Source organism: Siphateles boraxobius, unplaced genomic scaffold (assembly GCF_051911475.1).
Source record: "Siphateles boraxobius isolate OS27281-9 unplaced genomic scaffold, OSU_SipBor_1 136, whole genome shotgun sequence".
NCBI lineage: Eukaryota > Metazoa > Chordata > Actinopteri > Cypriniformes > Leuciscidae > Siphateles > Siphateles boraxobius.
In genome coordinates, this window is record NW_027508740.1 from 106,065 (window position 1) to 129,063 (window position 22,999).

Below are 22,999 nucleotides of genomic sequence, written 5' to 3' on the forward strand. Positions count from 1 at the left end.
AGAAGAAGAGGGAGAATAAAAAGTTCCAATGCAAACTTTTACTAAAAATATAATTCAAACAGACAGGCAGAGGGTTCACACACACTTAGTAGGACGGAGATCGCACTACGAGCAATGTAACACACAGAGCTTAAATACATAGGGAAACAGATCAGGGAAACGAGACACAGCTGAAAAGACTAACGAGGTAACAGGTGAGACAGATTAACTAATAAGGGTTACCACTTGTTTACAAATGTTTACTCACTTTGCTGGGGAAGTTCGTGTTAGCCAAATCTGCGCGGATATAGCGCAAATACGCAACTCATGAGTCCTCATGATATATTAAATACAGCGTATTGCGCAGAATCTGCGCATTTCTGGCTTACTTGAACACACACGTCACTAAGCAACAAATAACGGCGCACTTGTTCACTTGCATTGAAGTAATAGCGAATATTAAAAAGCATTTGGTTAACAGAAAAGACATTGTTATTTTCTAACATCCTGACAATTTTCATTTATATATTTCGGTTACACACCACATCCCTTGTTTGAGTTTTAGCGAGTTTAATATATATTTTTTGATCGTCATTCATTCATTCATTCATATAGTAGGCAAGGCTAGCGTGGGTGAAACTGCACACGATGTCAGACAGTGCTAATATTGTCGACCTGATTTTGGCGAAGTCATTTGAAAGTCTTCCTTACGAGGAAAAGCTTAAAATTAAACAGAAGGGCAGATCAACACCTAAGATTGATTTAGTGCAAAAAATAGGGAAAAATAACAGGTCCTTTCAGCTCTCCTGGTATGACAAAATTAGCTGGCTGACTGGAAGTGCTGTGACAAATAAAATGCACTGCTGGCCATGCCTCTTAATGAAACCATTTCACGGATGTGTTGTTTGGTCAAAGGTGGGGTTTGAAGATCTGTCTAACTTTGACAGGGCATATAAAAGACATGAAAAGAGCCATGAACATGTGAGTGCATGTGCAAGATTAAGTTGCATGGACAGGATCAGGGTTGAGCAATCATCCAACAAAGGGGAATTACAGGGAGTTCACAGAAACATTAGCTAAATATGAAAATATAAATAGTCACTGGAAAAGACGCCTAGTTGGTACGACAGAGTCACAGAGCATTTTCTTGAAAAGGAACGCAGGTGTAGGATTACAAATTTTATTTTAAATGTATAATTGAGCTTCCAATACAATAGCATAGAAACTGAGAAAGTTTATTAGTGTGAATTTTGTATCTAAGGTAAATGATGTCACAAACCTGCCTGTTCCTGCCTGTCCAGCTCTCTATTGTAAGTTAAATTGGTCAGAGCACTGAGACTATCACCTTTTGTCTTTATGCACTGCCTGGCCATTAAGATAATGTGAAGGTATCGGTGAAGAGTCTGGCTGATTGGATTAGGATATTTACATTACACTGTTATGCTGATTGGATTAGGATTGGTAACACTCTCAGTCTAGGGCACATCCTTAACCCAGATGCCTCATTTGCATGCTTTTGTTTCCACCTTTATGTAACTCCTCCTCCTGAAAGGGTATATGAACTAAATGTATACTGCCTTAGTTAGACTTGATTGAGATGACTACAGCGACGAAATAAAGAACTTATACCTCAACAATCTCCTGGTCTGCAACTCTATCTTTTCTACACTTGAGAAGAAGAAGTTCACAACAGATGGTGCCCTGTGACCCGGATGGAGAAACTGAAACTCAACAAAGAATGAACTTTTGAAACTTCAAAGCTCAAAGATCTCAACAAAGATCTGACTTTCCAGTTCCAGACTGAATCTTTTGAATCCAGAAAGATCTCAACAAAGCTGCCTGAGTTCGCGAACTGAATCTCAACAAAGATCTCAACAAAGCTGACTGTGTTCCAGAACTGAATCTCAACAAAGATCTCAACAAAGCTAACTGAGTTCCAGAACCAAGCTCAACAAAGATCTCTGACTGAGTTTCCAGACGGAATTTTTTCCATACAACAATAATTTGGTGAGTTTCACTCCATTCAAAGAACCGTTGAAAAACCAGTAAAAATTATCCTCTGTGCCGTCAGAGAAAGAGTTATCAGACAGCTGTAGTGTTTGATTACCCAAAGTTATCCTTTAGAAGTTGTCTTTTAAAGATGAAAATATATCCTCTGTTCAGGCAGGGACGTTTTTAACATCACATGTTAAAAAGATATCCTCTGTGTCAGGCAGGGAAGATTAGTATTATTTTGCTAATTATTTGTTTTGTTGTTTGTTACCTTGTGGTGTTACCCTCTAAAAAATTTCTTTTAGAGAAGAGAGTTTGATCCTCTGAATAGTCAGGGAAGTTGTTGGTATCCTCTGTGCAGACAGGGAAGATTTTAGCATTCAAGTTAAAATATTGTTAGCCTCTGTGCAAGCAGAGAAGAGGTAGTCTTACAGGCTATTTATTTTGGTTACCCTTTTAAAAGTTTTTTCTTTTAGAGAGGAAAGTTTGATCCTCTGTTTCAGGCAGGGAAGAGTTAGCAATACATGCTAGTAATTTTGTTTTATCCTCTAAAAAGTTAGGAAGGTGAAAGATCCTTTCCGTTTCTTTCAGGGAAGATTAGCGTAACGTGCTAATATTTTGTGTTTCATCCTCTGTTTCTGGCAGGGAAGTTAAATGTGATGTGTTGGTAACAAGGAAGGTTTATCAACAGTTTGATCTGTGACATAAGTGTAGACTCTTTTGATCAGAGAAGTTTTAGTGTTTTTGATTGTGTGATAAAGAAATCCACAAAATGGTTAGAACGAATGCTAGGCTGGTTCCAACAACTGAAAAATTTGGTCTTGCGACTCCTTTGTGGTCAGATAGTGAATTTAAAACACTGTTAGGAGAACAAATGAACCTAATAGTCACTGAGAAAGTTAGAAAAGAACTAACGCAGAAATATGAGATTCATCCAGACAAAACTTGGTCGGTAGATGAGTGTAAAAAAGTACTAGGAGCAAGTATTCGCAAGAACAATGTGAAAGGCATAATATGTTGCCATAGAGAATTTGGTTTAGCACTAGCTACAGAACAGTCTAAACGCAACTCAGAGCTAGAGAAACAGATTAATGAGCTCCGGGCTAAAGTTTCCTCTTTAACCAAGAAATTGAACCGCAACAAAGATGCAGAAAAAACTGATGGGGAAGAAGTAAGTCAGCCTGATAACATTTACCCTGATTTACGAACGTTCTTTGAAACAGATGTAGCCGTCCAATCAGTCACTGATAAGCCTGTTAATTCAGTTTATGTGTGTGGAGCTAGAAAAAGATCACAGGGAATTGAGGAAAATGAAAGTGTTTCTACCCACCCTTATGTAGTCCGAATACAAACTGTCGCAAAAGCCCTTGGACCTAAGGATATAGAACGACTCTCTGAGAGTTTACCCTCACCACGTAAACAGTTTTCTGAATTTAGAAGGGCATTCATAGGCAAAATTCGTCTATATGACATGTCGTTAACAGAAGTCACACAGTTAATGTCACAAATTTTAACTGATTCTGAATTCAACAGTTTTGAATCTGCAGTGACTTCTGAACTACAACATGCCAGTAGAGGCGATATGAGAGAAGGTGTTTTGAAAATCCTAAAGACTATCTTAGGACCCAAAATAGACTGGTCTAGAGTTACTAGCTGTGTACAAAAGAAAGAAGAAACGGTAAATGAATATACTGAACGGTTTTGTCAGTCAGCCATAACTTACAGTGGAATAGTGGATGATTCCGAAAGTGTGCTCGATGACAAAGGACCACTAATTCGTATCTGGTCAGATGGCCTTGTAGCCGAATACAGAAGAGCTTTGCCATTCCTAGATCTAACTTGGTCTAACAGAACTCTCAGAAGTAACGTTGACAGGTTAGCTGCATGGGAAAGAGATGCTGATGTTAAAACCAAAGTGAGAGTAGCAGCAGCAGCTACATTTAGCACAGCAAAACAAGAAAACAGGTGGTCTAAAAAAGAAGGGAGCTGCCACTATTGTGGAAGATTAGGACATTGGGAGAAAGAGTGTAGGAAGAAATTGCAAGATACAAAAAGAAATGCTATGCATAATTCTGCTCCTTCTCAGCCTGCTTACAACCCGGAAGCAGTTCCGCAAGTGTCCACTGAAACTTTAGGACAGCTTGTTCAGGCTCTTTTAAGAGCACAAAAAGACCAGGAAAAAAACTAATTGTTGGGGCTGTGAGTAGCTACCTTACCCCTGTAATACATCATAATGACACAAGAATTTTTGTGAAAGGTAGCATACAAGAGAAAGAAATTGATTTTTTGCTTGATACAGGTGCAGAAATTACCATAATTCCTACAAAATTGGCTAAAGGTTTAGACATTCCGTACAAGAAAACCAAATTTTCTTTAACTGGCGTAATAGGTGAAGATTCCGATTTGTATGAAACCCCGCCCATAGATGTACAATTTGGCCCAAAAACTCTGACTACAAAATTGTTATGTGCTCCATTAAATACAGGTGCAATTTTAGGCATGGATCTCCTGAGACAAATACATCTAACTTTAGACGTGTCCTCAGAATCTGCTAGCATTCAAATTTCCTCAGCACAAGTTTCTACCAATAATGTAATCCCTCCAGAGTATGCTTTCTTACAGAATCATCCAATTTGGGCTAAAGACAAGGATGATTGTGGTTTGTTGACAGGTGTAGAACCAATAAAATTGACGGGGACTCCACCTCCGGTCACCAAACAATATCCGATCAATAAGGAAGCTATACAGGGGATCAAACCTATTGTAGAAAAGTTGCTGACGCAAGGAGTGCTAGTTAAAACCAACAGTCCCTGTAACTCACCCATTTGGCCCATCAAGAAATCCAATGGGACATGGAGACTTACAATAGACTACAGAGTAGCCAATAAAAATATTGATAAAATCACCCCTCTAGTGGCAGATCCTTCCACAATTTGTAATGGCATACCATTAGAGAGTAAGATTTTTTCAGTAATTGATATGTCTAATGGATTCTTTTCTGTACCGTTGCACTCTGACAGCCAGCCATGGTTAGCTTTCACAGTTGACTATGAGCAATACCAGTGGACACGTTTTGTCACGATTCATGAGTTCGCTGTTTTCTTCATGTCTCGTGTCATTGTTGTTGTGTGTGTGTGAGTGGGCGTGGCCGCTCGTGCCACTGATCAGCGTGCCAGCTGATCTCGTTCCCTGCACCAGCTGCTGCCAATTCACTCACCTATAAAGACTCAACACACTCTCCTCTCTTTGTCAGATCGTTGGTTTGGTGTTCTCTGTGTCGTGCTTCGTGTTCCTGTCGCAGTCTGTTCCAGTTGAGTTCCTGTTCGGTGTCTTCGTGTCCTGTCTCGTCTGGATGTCCATCTGCACTGGATTCACCATCACCCGCACCGGTATCACCACCACCTGCACGCTGACCACTGAGTCCCTGCGCCACCATCTGCAGTGTTCCTCGTGATTGTCTTTGTGTCTTCTGACCATTAATAAAAGAGTCAACTTGCATTTGCTTCCGTCCAGTTCTTGTGACAGAACGATCTGACCTACAATGGAAGCAGCAGGGGAAACAGCCTCTTCCTTGGAAGACTTCATCAAGACCTGCATGGCGCGGATGGATTCCCAGGAGAGGAATACTAATGAATCGGGTCGAGCTATTCAAGCTCTTGTGGCGCAGGTGTCCGAGCTCACCCAGCGATTCCAACTGATGCAAGCTCCCACTGCGCCACCCACACCAGCCGTTCCTCTCGTACCACCAGAGAGCGCCTCCCAGTCAGAGCCCCGCTTACCTGTTCCTGAGTCCTACAACGGTGAGCCGAACTTTTGCAGAGCATTCCTAACTCGCTGTTCGATGCACTTCTCTTTGCAGCCCAGGACCTTTGCCAGTGAACGCAGTAAGGTCGCGTTCGTGCTCACTCTTCTGACTGGGAAGGCAGCGCTATGGGGAACGGCGGTGTGGGAGAACCAAGACTCGTGCTGTAACTCGTTCCAGACACTCGCCGCCGAGATGAGAAGAGTTTTTGACCGTGCGGTCGCGGGAAGAGAGGCGGCCCGGATTCTAGCAGACCTCAAGCAAGGTGAAGGATCTGTATCTGATTACTCTATCGAGTTCCGGACCTTGGCGGCAGAGTGTCAGTGGAACGAGGAGGCGCAGTGGGATATGTTCCTGCATGGGCTGGCTGACCGCGTCCAGAGAGAGATTTATGCCCTGGACTTACCTACTACCCTCAATGGGCTGATCGAGTTGGCACTCCGTGTGGACTCCCGACTCTCCAGAGTCGAATCTCGGAGGTTACCCGCACGGGTATCTGGAGCGGCGGAGACTTCGCGAACCAGCGGCGGGGACGCGGTCAGCCCCGTCTACGATCACGAGCCCATGCAGGTCGGGCGAGCTCGGCTTTCCCGGGAGGAGAAGGAGAGGCGGAGGTCCCAGGGCCTTTGCCTTTACTGTGGTGCAGCAGGACATTTTGCTTTCAACTGCCCGGTAAAAGGCCAAGCCCGGCAGTAAACCTGAGGCTACTGTCGGGTGGGATCTCCGCCGAGAAGACCTCATCAACATCAACGCTCCTCCCGGTAAGACTCAGGTGGTCCGTTCACTCTCACGACTGTCAAGCACTACTGGACTCTGGGGCTGAAGGTAACTTCATGGACCACACTTTTGCACTCAGGATTCAGGTTCCCCTTCTACCCCTCAGTCACACCATCGCAGTGCACGCGATTAACGGACAAACACTCCCTACCATCTCTTATACCTCTGGACCCCTCACACTCAGCGTATCCGGCAACCATTCCGAAACCATCTCTTTTTATATCTTGGACTCCCCCCTGGCACCCATTGTTTTAGGTCATCCCTGGCTCCTCAAGCACAATCCCAAAATAGACTGGCAGCAGAGATCAGTGTCTGAATGGAGCAATAAATGTCATGAGTCCTGTCTTGTGTCTGCTTGTCCGTCTGTTTCTGTTTGTACGTTTCAGGAGGAAGCAGCGGACTTGTCAAGCGTGCCCACGGAGTACCTAGACCTGAAGGAGGTGTTCAGTAAGTCTCGTGCTGCTTCTCTTCCTCCGCATCGTCCCTATGACTGTGCTATAGAGTTATTGCCAGGTACGTCTCCGCCTAAAGGCAAGTTATATTCACTTTCTGTCCCAGAGAGGGAGGCTATGGAGAAATATATTTCTGATTCTCTAGCAGCGGGGTTCATCCGTCCCTCCTCTTCTCCAGCGGGGGCGGGGTTCTTTTTTGTGGGGAAGAAGGATGGGTCTTTGCGACCTTGTATTGACTACCGGGGGCTGAACAACATCACGGTAAAGAATACTTATCCTTTGCCGTTGATGTCTTCAGCCTTCGAGAGGTTGCAAGGAGCATCTATCTTCACAAAGTTGGATTTACGTAATGCCTATCATTTGGTCCGCATCAGGAGGGGGGATGAATGGAAGACTGCTTTTAATACCCCCAGGGGGCACTTTGAATACTTGGTCATGCCTTTCGGCTTGTCCAACTCCCCAGCGGTCTTCCAGGCACTCGTCAATGACGTGCTGCGAGATATGGTCGACCAATTCATATATGTCTACCTGGATGACATATTGATTTTTTCTTCTTCTCTCCAGGAACACGTGCAGCACGTTCGACGAGTGCTTCAGAGACTGCTAGAGAATGGGCTTTTTGTCAAGGCGGAGAAATGCGCTTTTCATGCACAGTCTGTTCCTTTCCTTGGGTACATTGTGTCGTCTGAGGGAGTGCGTATGGATCCTGAGAAGGTTAAGGCTGTGGTAGATTGGCCAAGTCCAGATTCCCGTAAGGCCCTACAGAGGTTTTTGGGGTTCGCCAATTTTTACCGACGATTTATTCGCAATTTCAGCCAACTAGCCTCGCCTCTGACCGCCTTGACCTCTCCCAGAACGGCGTTCAGGTGGTCAGACGCAGCGGAAGCTGCGTTTGCCAAACTGAAAGGCCGCTTTGTTTCAGCCCCCATCCTGGTTACCCCTGATTCATCACGTCAGTTTGTGGTGGAGGTCGATGCGTCAGAGGTGGGGGTAGGTGCAGTACTATCCCAACGCTCTCTCACAGACGACAAGATGCACCCATGCGCGTTTTTGTCCCATCGATTATCCCCTGCCGAACGTAACTATGATATTGGTAATAGAGAGTTGTTGGCAGTCAAATTGGCATTGGAGGAATGGCGCCACTGGTTAGAAGGGTCGGGGGTACCTTTTGTCGTCTGGACAGACCATAAGAATTTGGAATATATCAGAACTGCTAAAAGATTGAACTCTAGGCAGGCTCGGTGGGCACTTTTTTTCGGACGTTTTGACTTTTCTCTCTCGTACCGCCCGGGCTCCAAAAACATCAAGCCCGATTCTTTATCGCGCATTTTTGACCGTTCCGATCGCCCGTCTACTCCCGAGAGCATTTTTCCAGAGACTCTAATTATCTCTACTCTCACATGGGAGGTCGAATCGAAGGTCAAGACGGCCTTACAAGGGGTAACGCCTCCGGTCGGTTGCCCACCGAACCGTTTATTTGTGCCAGAGGAATTACGGTCCGACGTTGTTCAGTGGGGGCATTGTTCCAATGTGGCTTGTCATCCAGGAGTTAGCCGCACTACATCTTTAGTCAAGCAACGATTTTGGTGGCCTCGTATGGCTCGCGACGTTCACAGTTTTGTTTTGGCTTGCTCAGTTTGTGCCACTGGTAAGACTTCCAATCGACCCCCAGATGGGCTCCTTCAACCGCTGCCGGTTCCTTCGAGACCCTGGTCCCACATCGCTCTAGATTTCGTCACCGCCCTCCCACCCTCTCAGGGTAACACGGTAGTTTTAACCGTGGTGGACCGGTTCTCGAAGGCGGCCCACTTTATTCCCTTGCCCAAATTGCCCTCAGCCAAGGAAACAGCGGTAACAGTCGTTAACCACGTCTTTCGGTTACATGGCCTCCCGACAGACGTGGTTTCCGACAGAGGTCCCCAATTTGTGTCCAAATTTTGGCAAGAATTTTGTAGATTACTGGGTGCGACTGTTAGTTTGTCCTCAGGGTTTCATCCCCAGAGCAATGGCCAAACTGAGAGAGCCAACCAAGATTTGGAGAGAACGTTGCGATGTATGGTTTCCAAGAATCCTTCCTCATGGAGCCAACAACTGTCAATGGTGGAGTACGCCCACAATTCATTACCAGTATCATCCACGGGCCTATCTCCGTTTGAGTGTAGCATAGGGTACCAGCCACCAATTTTTCCTAGTCTGGAACCCGAGGTCGCGGTTCCCTCCGCTCACGCCTTTGTCCAGAGGTGTCATCGCACTTGGACTAGAGCCCGAGAGACTCTACTCCAAGTGGGAGCGCGCACCAAGGCCAAGGCTGATCGCCACCGGCGGAGGCCTCCCGTATACGTCGTCGGTTCCAAAGTGTGGCTTTCTACCAAGAACATTCCTCTCCGCTCCGTCTCGAATAAGCTTGCTCCCAAATTCATTGGTCCGTTTACTGTCACCAAAATCATTAGTCCGGTGGCAGTCCGCCTCAATCTTCCTCCAGTGTACAGGAGAATTCATCCCGTGTTTCATGTATCCAAAATTAAGCCCGTTTTTCGTTCTCGTATTAATCCGCCTGTCCCGGTTCCCCCACCGCCGCGACTCGTAGACGGGGAGACCACATATTCGGTTTATCGTATTCTGGACTCAAGGCGGAGGGGACGCGGGTTCCAGTACTTGGTGGACTGGGAGGGTTACGGTCCGGAGGAGAGAAGTTGGGTGCCTGCTAGAGACATTCTGGATCACTCCCTTATTGATGATTACAATCGACAGGTAAGGGAGTCTGGGGACGCCAGGAGGCGTCCCTAGGAGGGGGGGTACTGTCACGATTCATGAGTTCGCTGTTTTCTTCATGTCTCGTGTCATTGTTGTTGTGTGTGTGTGAGTGGGCGTGGCCGCTCGTGCCACTGATCAGCGTGCCAGCTGATCTCGTTCCCTGCACCAGCTGCTGCCAATTCACTCACCTATAAAGACTCAACACACTCTCCTCTCTTTGTCAGATCGTTGGTTTGGTGTTCTCTGTGTCGTGCTTCGTGTTCCTGTCGCAGTCTGTTCCAGTTGAGTTCCTGTTCGGTGTCTTCGTGTCCTGTCTCGTCTGGATGTCCATCTGCACTGGATTCACCATCACCCGCACCGGTATCACCACCACCTGCACGCTGACCACTGAGTCCCTGCGCCACCATCTGCAGTGTTCCTCGTGATTGTCTTTGTGTCTTCTGACCATTAATAAAAGAGTCAACTTGCATTTGCTTCCGTCCAGTTCTTGTGACACGTTTGCCACAGGGATTTCAAAACTCCCCAACCATATACCATCAGGCTGTCAGACGTGATTTGTGTGACCCAGAATGTCCGGTAAAACAGTCCACTATGATCCAATATGTCGATGATATTTTGATTTCCTCAACAGATCACGAGGTACATCAAACTGAATTGGCATCATTGTTGGACTATTTGCATAAGAAAGGACACAAATGCAGCTTTCACAAAGCTCAAATTGCTAAAAAGCAAGTCACATTTCTGGGTCAAACAATTGGTGCAGGAAATAGATCCATTACACAGGATCGAGCGGCTTCAGTCAAAGCCATACCCCCGCCTACTACCATTAAAACACTCCGATCATTTTTAGGAACAGCAGGTTACTGTAGACCTTGGATTGAAGACTATGCCTCAATTGCACAGCCGCTCTATGACTTGTTGAAAGGCCATGGTAAAGATTCTGATACTGTTTGTATGGAAGAATGTCACCTCAAAGCGTTCAATGATTTGAAGAGAGCACTATGTCAAGCACCAGCATTAGGAATTGCCCAAACTGATAGACCATTTGTGCTTTATGTCCATGAACATTTAAGCTTCATGACTGCATGTCTAATGCAAGATCATGGGGGCAGTTTACGCCCAATTCATTACTATTCTGGTAAACTTGACATAGTAGCTCAAGGTATGGGCCCATGCCTCAGAGCAGTACAGGCAGTGCATCTAGCGCTTCAGGCTTCATCAGGAATGGTGTTAGGACAGTCTGTAAACGTAAGATGTCCGCACGCAGTGTCCGCATTAATGAATCAAGCAAAAGTCACTTCTGTCACTTCCTCTCGCTGGGGAAATTGGTTGGCAACTCTCACAGCCCCGAATATTGTCTTACAGCGTGCACCTGTCACGAATCCGTCCTCATGTATGATGTCTGCTATGACTGAAGTTTTGTTAGAGGATGAAGGAGAAATGACACACGATTGTGTTACGCTTACATATACACCTATGAGTGAAATAAAAGAAACTCCCACAGAGAATTCAGAATTTGAGTTGTTTGTTGACGGTTCAGCTCAAGTAATTGAAGGTAACAGACGAGCAGGTTATGCAGTAACGTCCACCACGGAAGTGTTAGCTTCAGGACGTCTTCCAGATCATTTTTCAGCTCAAGCTGCAGAACTAGTAGCCCTAACAAGAGCATGCACGCTAGCTTCAGGATCAGTTGCTAATATCTACACAGATTCCAGATATGCTTTTGGGGTAATTCATGATTTTGGTGTCATTTGGCAAACCAGACAGTTTCTAACTTCTGCTGGATCCCCCATTAAGCATGCTGAATTAGTGAAAGATCTAATGTTTTCCATGAAACTTCCAAAGAAATTAGCAGTGATCAAAGTGAAAGCACATCTCACAACTAATACTACGGAAGCTAAAGGTAATGCTCTTGCTGATATGGCAGCTAAACAGGCTTGTTTCTATGCAACTGTACAAGTGTGTTCAGGTAGTGCAGCACAGAAGACAATTATGCCTCCTGAATCAATAATTGATCTGTACAAAGACGTTCCTCTGTATGAAGCATGGACATGGTTAGACAAAGGAGCCACAGTGGATTCATCTGGTTGCTGGACCAAAGGGGGAAAGTATGTCGCTCCCGAATCACTGCTGCCATATTTGGCTCAACAAATACACAGTTTAGGTCACAGTGGTCCAGCAACGATGAATCACAGGTTCTCAAATCAGTGGTGGAATCCAAAATTCAGAAATGTAGCCACAGAAACAGCCAAGAGGTGTGTTACATGTCAGAAAAATAATGATATACCAGCAGCCACTACACCAGCAGCACATACCCCAGCTCCACCAGGACCATTTCGTCACCTGCAAGTTGATTACATATCATTGCCTCGTTGTAAGGGAAAAACTGATGTTTTGGTAGTAATAGACAAGTTCTCAAGATGGGTAGAAGCTTATCCAACAGGGCGTGCTACAGCTGCACATACTGCTAAATGTCTTGTCACTGATTTCATTCCCAGATGGGGATTACCAGATTGGATTGACTCAGATCAAGGTACACACTTCACAGGACAGATAGTCAAGGAAGTGTCTAGAATGTTGCAGATTAAGTGGAACCTTCACTGCCCCTATAGGCCACAAGCATCAGGACAGGTTGAACGTGCAAACAGAACAATCAAAATCAGGCTAAGCAAAATGCATCAGGAAGGAGTACCATGGGTTGAAGCGTTGCCAGCAGTACTGTGTAGTATGAGAGCATCACCTAACAGAACAGTAGGACTGAGCCCTCATGAGATTATTACTGGACGCCCCATGCAGATGCCAGGTGTGATTGATCTTAGAAATGCTGATGTACACATTACCTCAGATGCCCTGATTGCTTACTGTGAAAACCTAACAAAGGCGGTACAGAGTGCCAGAGGGAGAGTTGAGTCATGTTGGCAGACTTCACCAGAAGGGGGACACACAATCATCCCAGGTCAATGGGTCATGATAAAGTCATTCAGAAATAAGCCATTAGAACCAAAGTGGCATGGGCCACATCAAGTGATGTTGATTACAGCCGCTGCAGTATTGTGTCAGGGAAGGAAAACCTGGACTCATTGTACACACTGTAAGGTTGTTCCCCCACCAACAGGGATAGGTTAGGACACAGAACCAGTGAGGAGCCCCGGGAAGAACCGAATGCAATAGGCTTCGAGGGTTAACCCTGGGGTGAAGACTTCCCTCATAGGCCCTATCCTAGTCCATCCTTACCTCACTGTTCTTTAGGTGTCAAAGGAATTAAGAAATAGGGAGAGATGGAACGACAATAGCAGACCCAGAAAAAGTTTACAACCCTAGTGTTTGAACAAATACTGCTCTACTGCTTAGCAGACTCGGAAGTTTACAACCCTAGTGTTTGAACAAATACTGCTCTCCTGTCTTTTGTTTTCTTTCTTACTCTGTGCAGATACCACTGATGACTTCCCGAGACCCATACGCACTGACCTCGTCATCTGCGTATGAAGCCACAAGAAAACCTCAAGAAACAACTTGACCCTCTTCCGAGCCAACTATCACAAAAGGATAAAGAAAAGAAAAAGAAAAAAATACACAACGCAGAGACTCACATACGAAACCTTCAGTCATCCATCAACATGATCAAGATTGTCGTACCAGTAACATCACAGACACTCTCGCTTCGCACAAGATAATGATCTTACAGAACAGAGTGGCCTTAGATTACATTCTAGCAACGGAAGGAGCCTGCACCATCATCGGACCTGAGTGCTGCACCGGGTTTTAATGGATCCAACAGAGAACTTGAACAAAATCCAACAAGACATTCTTGATCTTTCAGCAAAATTACACCAGATGACTGAAGTAAATTTTTCATGGTTCGGAAACTTGATTGGGAAACCCTGGCTGTGGATAAAGGAAATAGCAATTCTGCTGTTATTTCTTCTAATAGCGTACTATCTATGCGTCCACAGTATCAAGTGTTTCATTCAACAAATGACTCACGCCCCTCACAAAGAAATGACAGTTCCAAACAGAAAAGACTATTACCCTTAAGAACTTCACGGACCCTAAATTTGCATGTTTGTTTCTGTGTCAGCATGCAATTGCAGAAAAGCAAACATAGAACACGCATTATGTGCCTGTAACGATCACAAGTTACAAGAATGAACTTTTAAGTCTTTAAATTTGTATTTTGTGAGAGTTATTTAGAACTCTCAAAGGGGGAACTGTAGGATTACAAATTTTATTTTAAATGTATAATTGAGCTTCCAATACAATAGCATAGAAACTGAGAAAGTTTATTAGTGTGAATTTTGTATCTAAGGTAAATGATGTCACAAACCTGCCTGTTCCTGCCTGTCCAGCTCTCTATTGTAAGTTAAATTGGTCAGAGCACTGAGACTATCACCTTTTGTCTTTATGCACTGCCTGGCCATTAAGATAATGTGAAGGTATCGGTGAAGAGTCTGGCTGATTGGATTAGGATATTTACATTACACTGTTATGCTGATTGGATTAGGATTGGTAACACTCTCAGTCTAGGGCACATCCTTAACCCAGATGCCTCATTTGCATGCTTTTGTTTCCACCTTTATGTAACTCCTCCTCCTGAAAGGGTATATGAACTAAATGTATACTGCCTTAGTTAGACTTGATTGAGATGACTGCAGCGACGAAATAAAGAACTTATACCTCAACAATCTCCTGGTCTGCAACTCTATCTTTTCTACACTTGAGAAGAAGAAGTTCACAACACAGGGCAGAATTTACTTTTAAATAAATGGACAATTCTATGATGTAGGCCGAAAATGAGCTTCCCCTCTTTGAGAGACCAGCAGCCGCCACTGTAGGAGTGGTAAGGGTGAGAGTAAGGGTGAGAATAGGAGTGGTAAAGGTGAGAAAAGGAGTGGTAAGGGTGAGAATAGGAGTGGTAAAGGTGAGAATAGGAGTGGTCAAGGATGAGAATAGGTGTGGTAAGGGTGAGAATAGGAGTGGTAAAGGTGAGAATAGGAGTGGTCAAGGGTGAGAATAGGTGTGGTAAGGGTGAGAATAGGTGTGGTAAAGGTGAGAATAGGAGTGGTCAAGGGTGAGAATAGGTGTGGTAAGGGTGAGAATAGGAGTGGTAAAGTGAGAATAGGAGTGGTAAGGGTGAGAATAGGAGTGATAAATGTGAGAATAGGAGTGGTAAGGGTGAGAATAGGAGTGGTAAAGGTGAGAATAGGAGAGGTAAGGGTGAGAGTAAGGGTGAGAATAGGAGTGGTAAAGGTGAGAATAGGAGTGGTAAGGGTGAGAGTAAGGGAGAGAATAGGAGTGGTAAGGGTGAGAATAGGAGTGGTAAGGGTGAGAATAGGAGTGGTCCAGGGTGAGAATAGGTGTAGTAAGGGTGAGAATAGGTGTGGTAAAGGTGAGAATAGGTTTGGTAAGGGTGAGAATAGGAGTGGTAAAGGGGAGAATAGGAGTGGTCAAGGGTGAGAATAGGTGTGGTAAGGGTGAGAATAGGAGTGGTAAAGTGAGAATAGGAGTGGTAAGGGTGAGAATAGGAGTGGTAAATGTGAGAATAGGAGTGGATAACGGTGAGAGTTAGGGTGAGAATAAGAGTGATAAAGGTGAGAAAAGGAGTGGATAACAGTGAGAGTAAGGGTGAGAATAGGAGTGGTAAGGGTGAGAATAGGAGTGGTAAAGGTGAGAATAGGAGTGGTAAATGTGAGAATAGGAGTGGATAACGGTGAGAGTTAGGGCGAGAATAAGAGTGATAAAGGTGAGAAAAGGAGTGGATAACAGTGAGAGTAAGGGTGAGAATAGGAGTGGTAAGGGTGAGAATAGGAGTGGTAAAGGTGAGAATAGGAGTGGTAAGGGTGAGAATATGAGTGGTAAGGATGGGACTAGGAGTGTTAAGGGTGAGAATAGGTGTGGTAAGGGTGACAATAGGAGTGGTAAGGGTGAGAATAGGAGTGGTAAAGGTGAGAATAGGTTTGGTAAGGGTGAGAATAGGAGTGGTAAAGGTGAGAATAGGAGTGGTCAAGGGTGAGAATAGGTGTGGTAAGGGTGAGAATAGGAGTGGTAAAGTGAGAATAGGAGTGGTAAGGGTGAGAATAGGAGTGGTAAATGTGAGAATAGGAGTGGATAACGGTGAGAGTTAGGGTGAGAATAAGAGTGGTAAAGGTGAGAAAAGGATGAGAATAGGAGTGGTAAGGGTGAGAATAGGAGTGGTAAGGATGAGAATAGGAGTGTTAAGGGTGAGAATAGGAGAGGTAAGGGTGAGAATATGAGTGGTAAGGGTGAGAATAGGAGTGTTAAGGGTGAGAATAGGAGTGTTAAGGGTGAGAGTAAGGGTGAGAATAGGAGTGGTAAAGGTGAGAATAGGAGTGGTAAGGGTGAGAGTAAGGGTGAGAATAGGAGTGGTAAGGGTGAGAATAGGAGTGGTAAAGGTGAGAATAGGAGTGGTAAGGGTGAGAATAGGAGTGGTAAGGGTGAGAATAGGAGTGGTAAGGGTGAGAATAGGAGTGGTAAGGATGGGAATAGGAGTGGTAAGGGTGGCAATAGGAGTGGTAAGGGTGAGAATAGGAGTGGTAAAGGTGAGAATAGGTTTGGTAAGGGTGAGAATAGGAGTGGTAAAGGTGAGAATAGGAGTGGTCAAGGGTGAGAATAGGTGTGGTAAGGGTGAGAATAGGAGTGGTAAAGTGAGAATAGGAGTGGTAAGGGTGAGAATAGGAGTGGTAAATGTGAGAATAGGAGTGGATAACGGTGAGAGTTAGGGTGAGAATAAGAGTGGTAAAGGTGAGAAAAGGAGTGGATAACAGTGAGAGTAAGGGTGAGAATAGGAGTGGTAAGGGTGAGAATAGGAGTGGTAAGGGTGAGAATAGGAGAGGTAAGGGTGAGAATATGAGTGGTAAGGATGGGAATAGGAGTGGTAAGGGTGAGAATAGGAGTGGTAAGGGTGGGAGAGTGAGAAAGGAAGGCAGGATGAGGATTCTATCCGGACCCAATCTGGTGAGTGGTTTATGAAATGTGAACCTTGCCAGTAAGTCAGAGCTCTTAGGTTACAAACCCAATAATACAAATACAAATTTGGGAGAGCCAGCCGCCACCCTTTTTTCTCTCAGCCCTAGTAGATAATAATAAAGATAATAAAGAAAAACAGAAAAACAAACTCAGTGTTAAGAGATAAGAGGAATGTTCCGCAGGAACACACACGTTCACTCTGGACACAGTAACCTATTCCTGTCTTTTCTTTATCCTGTACATGTAAGAAACGGCTTACATTTATATTTAATTACACACTATCATGATTTTCCAGTTACCACTCTCATAAAATATTACATGTCTGTCCAACAATAGATATTTCAGCAAAATGGATATTTTTGCACTGATTATTAATTGTCTCCCTCTCTTATACATCCCGCCGGCGCTCGTTCAGTAAAGTCTGAAGTTTAACGCAGACAGTCAGGACGAGCCTTCATGCAAAATGGAAATACTCGCATCAATTTGTAAGACTTACAGATATGGATATAACCATAAAATGAAAGTTTTACACCGAGGAAACATCACACATTAAACAGCAAACACATCTGTCAAAGTTCCTGACAGGCAAGCCATGTTAAACATTACGCGAATGCATTACCTTGAAGCTTAAAATAAAGAATGCTCATGTTTTGGGCAGCTTGGATAAAGCACCTTTCCTATTTTTAGATGCATGTGGTCCATAGAAATGCGTTAATCAAAGCTGTAATTTGCCGTGACTGGCGGAAGTTTTCCGAGCCCGGTCGGCAGACGTGACTAACCGATTAGTTGTTGCAGCCCAACAATTTTAGTTAACATGGGCTTTTTATTGGACACTTTTGGCCACAGAACAATTAATCATCATGGCTGATGGCCATTACCCTTTTTACAGTGGCATCATTATCTGAAAAGTCTAAGACGACTGATGTTTTAGCCAGTGTAACAACATTACTGAGCACAACTTTGAGTTCCATGAAAAGAATGTGTGCGTAGATGTGTGTTGATGTATATTTATTCTGAAGCTGTTAGATTGGAGACGATTACAGTACGGTTCTATGAAAAGACAGCATAGATCAACAAAGTTCTGTTAGCGGAAGGGGCAAAGAAAAATAAATAAGAAAATGGAAACACTTTACATTAAGGTCCCGTTATCAACATTAGTTAATAGCTATCATGAATCAGAAATCAGAAAAAATATTTGTTCAGTCTTTATTAATCTTAATAAGCACAGAATTGTTGATTACATGTTCATGTTAGTTCACAGTGCATGTTAACACTCATTAAAAGATAATGTGAAATTTTGTAATGAGTTTTTTGTTTAATTAATATTAAGATTTATTTATGCTGTAACAGTATTGTTCAAAGTTAGTTCATGTTAAATAATGTAGTTACCTGTTCCATCTTAAAAATATAACGTTACTAAAAAATGTTTCCCACTAAATAAATGTAAATGAATAGATCATTAATTGCCATTCAAATAAGAGAGAACTCCATTTCACAACAGAGTTATTACCAAATATATAATCTGACAAAAGCACTCAAATGTATTCTAATGCTCCAGTTTGCATCCCAAAAATATCACATGGTAAATGCCTAGTCTAAGTGTAAAACTCAGGTTTAATCTAAATACTACTAGAAATTCAGAATGACTAACAGATGCCCAAATCACCAGACCCCATCTGTCCTCTAAGACAAATAATACCAAAAACACTACAGGTACATTCTCATCACATGTATTAGAAACTATGTAAACAAACTGTAAACATTTTTCCCCTGAGTCAACCACTTTATTTCTCTAAAGATTTACTTCTTGTTGTGAATTCTCCTAAGGAAAGCACTGGAGCAAGAAAGCATCCAAAGGGCCAGAGAATCTCTGTATTTTCGATTACACATATAAATATTACATATTTTTTTAAAGAAATTTTACCTGGCCAGTTCAGCTGAGTCCCACTACTGTATGACAACAACAGGAAAGCCAAGGAATGAATCAATGCAAGAACAGCATGCCTGCAAAACAGCTGTTGAATAAAAGCACCTGATAAATGAATAAATAAAAATAAACACTAATGTACAGTCTTTCTTTGTACTGACCAAACAAAGGAATGACCAATAATAAAGATTAAATTAATCAATAGCTTCCTACAATATTCTTATAAATATGGGTGTCCGAGACGGAGTTGATTAAAGCGAATGACCATCTGATATCAAACTTTCAACTTGACACCACAATAACACTTGTGATCTTGGGCAAATGGCAAAGCCCTGATGGCATAGCTGACCGGCCAGCTATATTTGTGGAAAGTCCTAATATGACCACCCTTAGGGAAAGATGCCTTTTTTATTGAGAACATGTCCCCTTCTCATAAGGTGTCAACACCTTAGAATTTATTCCACAGCCTCCTGCCATCATTTCAAAGAAACTAAGAAAGCCTGTTGGACACATTGCATTGACCTTACAAGGTAAAGTAAAAGGACATGGGCAGGATCCAAGGAATACGGCATACCCAACTCCACACAATCATGGAGAGCTCTGAAGAAATCAGGGCTGCTTTTTCATGATGCAATCATCCTTGGTTATTGCTCAGAACCACCATACGAGACTTGCTGATCATGGATGTAGTCAGCCAATCATCATCAATTTACTTTAATTTAGCACAATGGGTTTTACCATTAACTGAATATACCACACACTGACCCTGGTCTAGCTTATAACAAAACTGACCAATATTTAAACCTCTTAATTGCCTTGACATCTCCAAGTCACTGCGGCACAACAAATACGGTGAATACAATATATCTAGACCTAAGTCTGAAAAATAAGTTTTCACAGCGATATATATAGCCCAGCTCTAAAATTTGTTCTATGGTAAAGTATAAAGGCATTATAGACATAACAGTGAAGCCGATTTGAAATTGTGTAGTGTAGTGGCCGTTTGTCAACAAACTACACAAATTACCACTACTGAAAGCACACTAATGTAGCTTCAACAGTGTAGTGTGAAAAGTGCTATAGAAATGAATTTGACTATAATATGACTATGACTCTGAAATCAACAGTATTTAATCACAAATTAACAGACACCTGATGCCCAATAGACTAGCACAGCCATTAGTAGAGTGTAAAACGGAAATAAGTTGGAAATGAGCAGAGAGATGAGAGAGGACAAATTAAATGCATGTCCAAAAACAAAGTTCGCATTTAGTCCAAATAAGAATCATACGGTTTTATACATTTAATTCACAACATTTGCTATGCGTCTGTTGTAAACTTTTTCTTCGTCGTCGAAGCAGAGACCAGGAGACGTTGGAATATCTAGCAGAATTTACTCTTAATTGAGAAGTCGCTGTGTGTCACTGTAGTCATCCAAGTTTAAGTCAATAGCTCAGCACAATAGAGTTTACACCTTTCAAGGGGGAGGGATTTACATAGAGGTGGAGACACTCGGAACAAAGCATGCAAATGAAGTACAGAGTCAGCGTTACCTGATCTCATCAGCATAACTGTCATTCAAATGCATAGATGCTAATCCAGTCAGCCTGACAGTATCACACATACCTTCACATTATCATAGCTTAACTTGCGACACTTACACTGCTCAGGAGGTGCTTAAAGACAAAAGGTTAATCTCAGACACCTGGGTTGCTTGACTTAATCTTTTTTGAATCCCATCATCTATGCCTCAAAATGTAAAATAGAATGTACAGAATTTCTCAGTTTATATACTATTGTATTGGAACCTAGATGTAACATTTTATAAATTTGTAATACAACAGTTCCCCCTTTGAGAGTTCTAATAACTCTACAAAATACAAATTTAAACACTTAAAAGTTCATTATTGTAACCTGTGATTATTACAGGCACATAGCACTGGCTCTGTGTTGATTGTCTGTAATTGCATGCTAACACGGAAACAAACATGCAACTAGTAGTCCAGTCATTTAATGAAAAAAGGTTGAACAAATTGCAACAGAAGCAAACTCAACTGATTTTGTATCCTCAGTAAGTCCTGAGTAAGGAAAAAAAGCCCAGAAGGATCCCATTAGGGGAACGTTTAGAAAAAGACCCAAATATAGTCTATTCATACACCTATTCATTCTTTTTCTCACGTGAATAGGGTAAAAATTTTAACCTTTAGATATCACCATGAAAATTGATTGAAATTGAAGAGTTGATTACTTACATCAAGACAAACAAAAAATGTATTATAAGTTTTTTGAAATTGTTTGTTAACATGGACAAACGGTGCATAATCTAATTACATATGTGCTAATTTGCATAAATACCCAACAGACCTAAACATTGGGTATAGCAGATGAAAATGTCTTGTTGAATCTTGTTGACATATAACAGTAAAAGACTTAATGTTAAGGTCTGAATGGAACTCACTTAGGCTACCCATGAACATTAATACATAGAGGCAGGAAGAAGTACTTTAGAAACCAGCCTTTATTAATTATTATTGCAGAGATGGGGGCTGGGGCTGGGTCTGTGAGACTGTTTCTGGGGGGATGAGTCTGAGGGAAGAACAGGAGACAAGGGTAAGGAGAATGGAGAAGGTAGGTAAAATAAATGTGGCTGGATCAAAAAATCATATTACTTACACAGTGCACTCAATGCCCAAACCCCATCTCTGCAATAATAATTAATATAGGCTGGTTTCTAAAGTACTTCGTTCATCGGTAGCCTAAATTGGTTCCATTCAGACCTTAACATTAAGTATTTTACTGTTATATGTCAACAAGATTCAACAAGACATTTTCACCTGCTATACCCAATGTTTAGGTATTTAGGCAAATTAGCACATATGTAATTAGATTATGCACCGTTTGTCCATGTTAACAAACAATTTTTAAAAACTTGTGATACATTTTTTGTTTGTCTTGATTAATTAATCAACTCAGTAATTTTCATGGTGATATCTAAAGGTTAAAATTTTTACCCTATTCACGTGACAAAAAGAATGAATAGGTGTATGAATAGGCTATATTTGGGTCTTTTTCGAAACCTTCCCCTAATGGGATTCTTCTGGGCTTTTTTTTCCTTACTCAGGACTTATTGAGAATACAAAATCAGTTGAGTTTGCTTCTGTTGCAATTTGTTCAAGGTTGACCCCCATTTTGGCTTGAAATGACTGGACTATAGGGTCCGTGAAGATCTTACGGGTAATAGTCTTTTCTGGTTGGAACTGTCATTTTCTCGTGATGGGGGTGAGTCATATGTTGAATAAAACACTTGATACCATGGATGCATAGATAGTACACCACTAGGAGAAACAACAGCAGAATTGCTATTTCCTTGATCCACAGCCAGGGTTTACCTAACAGGTTTCCGAACCATGAAGAATTATCTTCAGTCATCTGGTGCAATTTTGCTGAAAGATCAAGAATGTCTTGTTGACAATCTTGATCATGTTGATGGATGACTGAAGTTCCCATATGTGAGTCTCTCTAATGTATAGGCCTAAGCTATTTCTATTATCCACCCAATTAGGTTGTCTAAAAGAGACCCCTATATACATTTGAAAGTCACACTCTATTTCGATGGTCCAGACATTCTACTAACTATAAGTAACCTGTCAACTACATGCCAACTAACTCTCATTAGAGTATTAGTAGACTGTCTGCTTAATATCTGCTAACACTTTATTTAAAACACATTGTACTGACTACAAGTTACTTTGCAAGTACAACCCTATAAACTAACCCTAACCTAGCAGTCTAATAATACTCTAATGAGAGTTAATTGACATGTAGTTGACAGGTTACTTATAGTTAGTAGAATGTCTGGACCATCGAAATAAAGTGTGACCAATTTGACTTAAAAAATATTAAGAGCTGTGGTTGACCATTACTTGTAAATGTGTTTTTTTTTATCTGTTATTAATTTGGAAATTAATTTGCAAATTTGACCAGGGGGGAAAGTACACTTCTAAAGCTATGAATGATGAAATTAACTAGTCTCATGCCTTTTCATAGGTTTGTCTACACAGCATTATTCTGCCAGATCTTGTCTCCAGGCCTTCAGCATAAGTTCACAAAATGACAACTGTTGTGCCCAAATTTGCTGCTCTGACACATGAAAAGCTTTCCAGGCTTCTGAGAACAGAACCCCAGTGACATTTGAGAGCTTCTCCACAGCTAAACTGGGCTCTACTGTGGTGCCAAGGCACTTGAAGAAGATTATGCTCTACATAAGACCCAAACAATGTCTGAACTCCAGTAACTGATACCCTTCACAAAACAACCCTTTCTCAAGGTTAA

At 42.5% G+C, this 22,999-nt stretch overlaps 1 protein-coding gene across 1 annotated transcript in view; it reads left to right on the forward strand.

Moving 5' to 3' along the window:
* Positions 1-22,999, forward strand: part of LOC143738004 (uncharacterized) — a 53,832-nt gene that overhangs the window by 16,070 nt on the left and 14,763 nt on the right. The window contains exons 42-46 of the mRNA XM_077229843.1: positions 5,225-5,360; positions 5,520-6,114; positions 6,657-6,735; positions 6,937-6,990; positions 9,981-10,116. Of these exons, the coding sequence (XP_077085958.1) occupies positions 5,225-5,360; positions 5,520-6,114; positions 6,657-6,735; positions 6,937-6,990; positions 9,981-10,116 (1,000 nt within the window). The remainder of the gene's footprint in view (positions 1-5,224; positions 5,361-5,519; positions 6,115-6,656; positions 6,736-6,936; positions 6,991-9,980; positions 10,117-22,999) is intronic.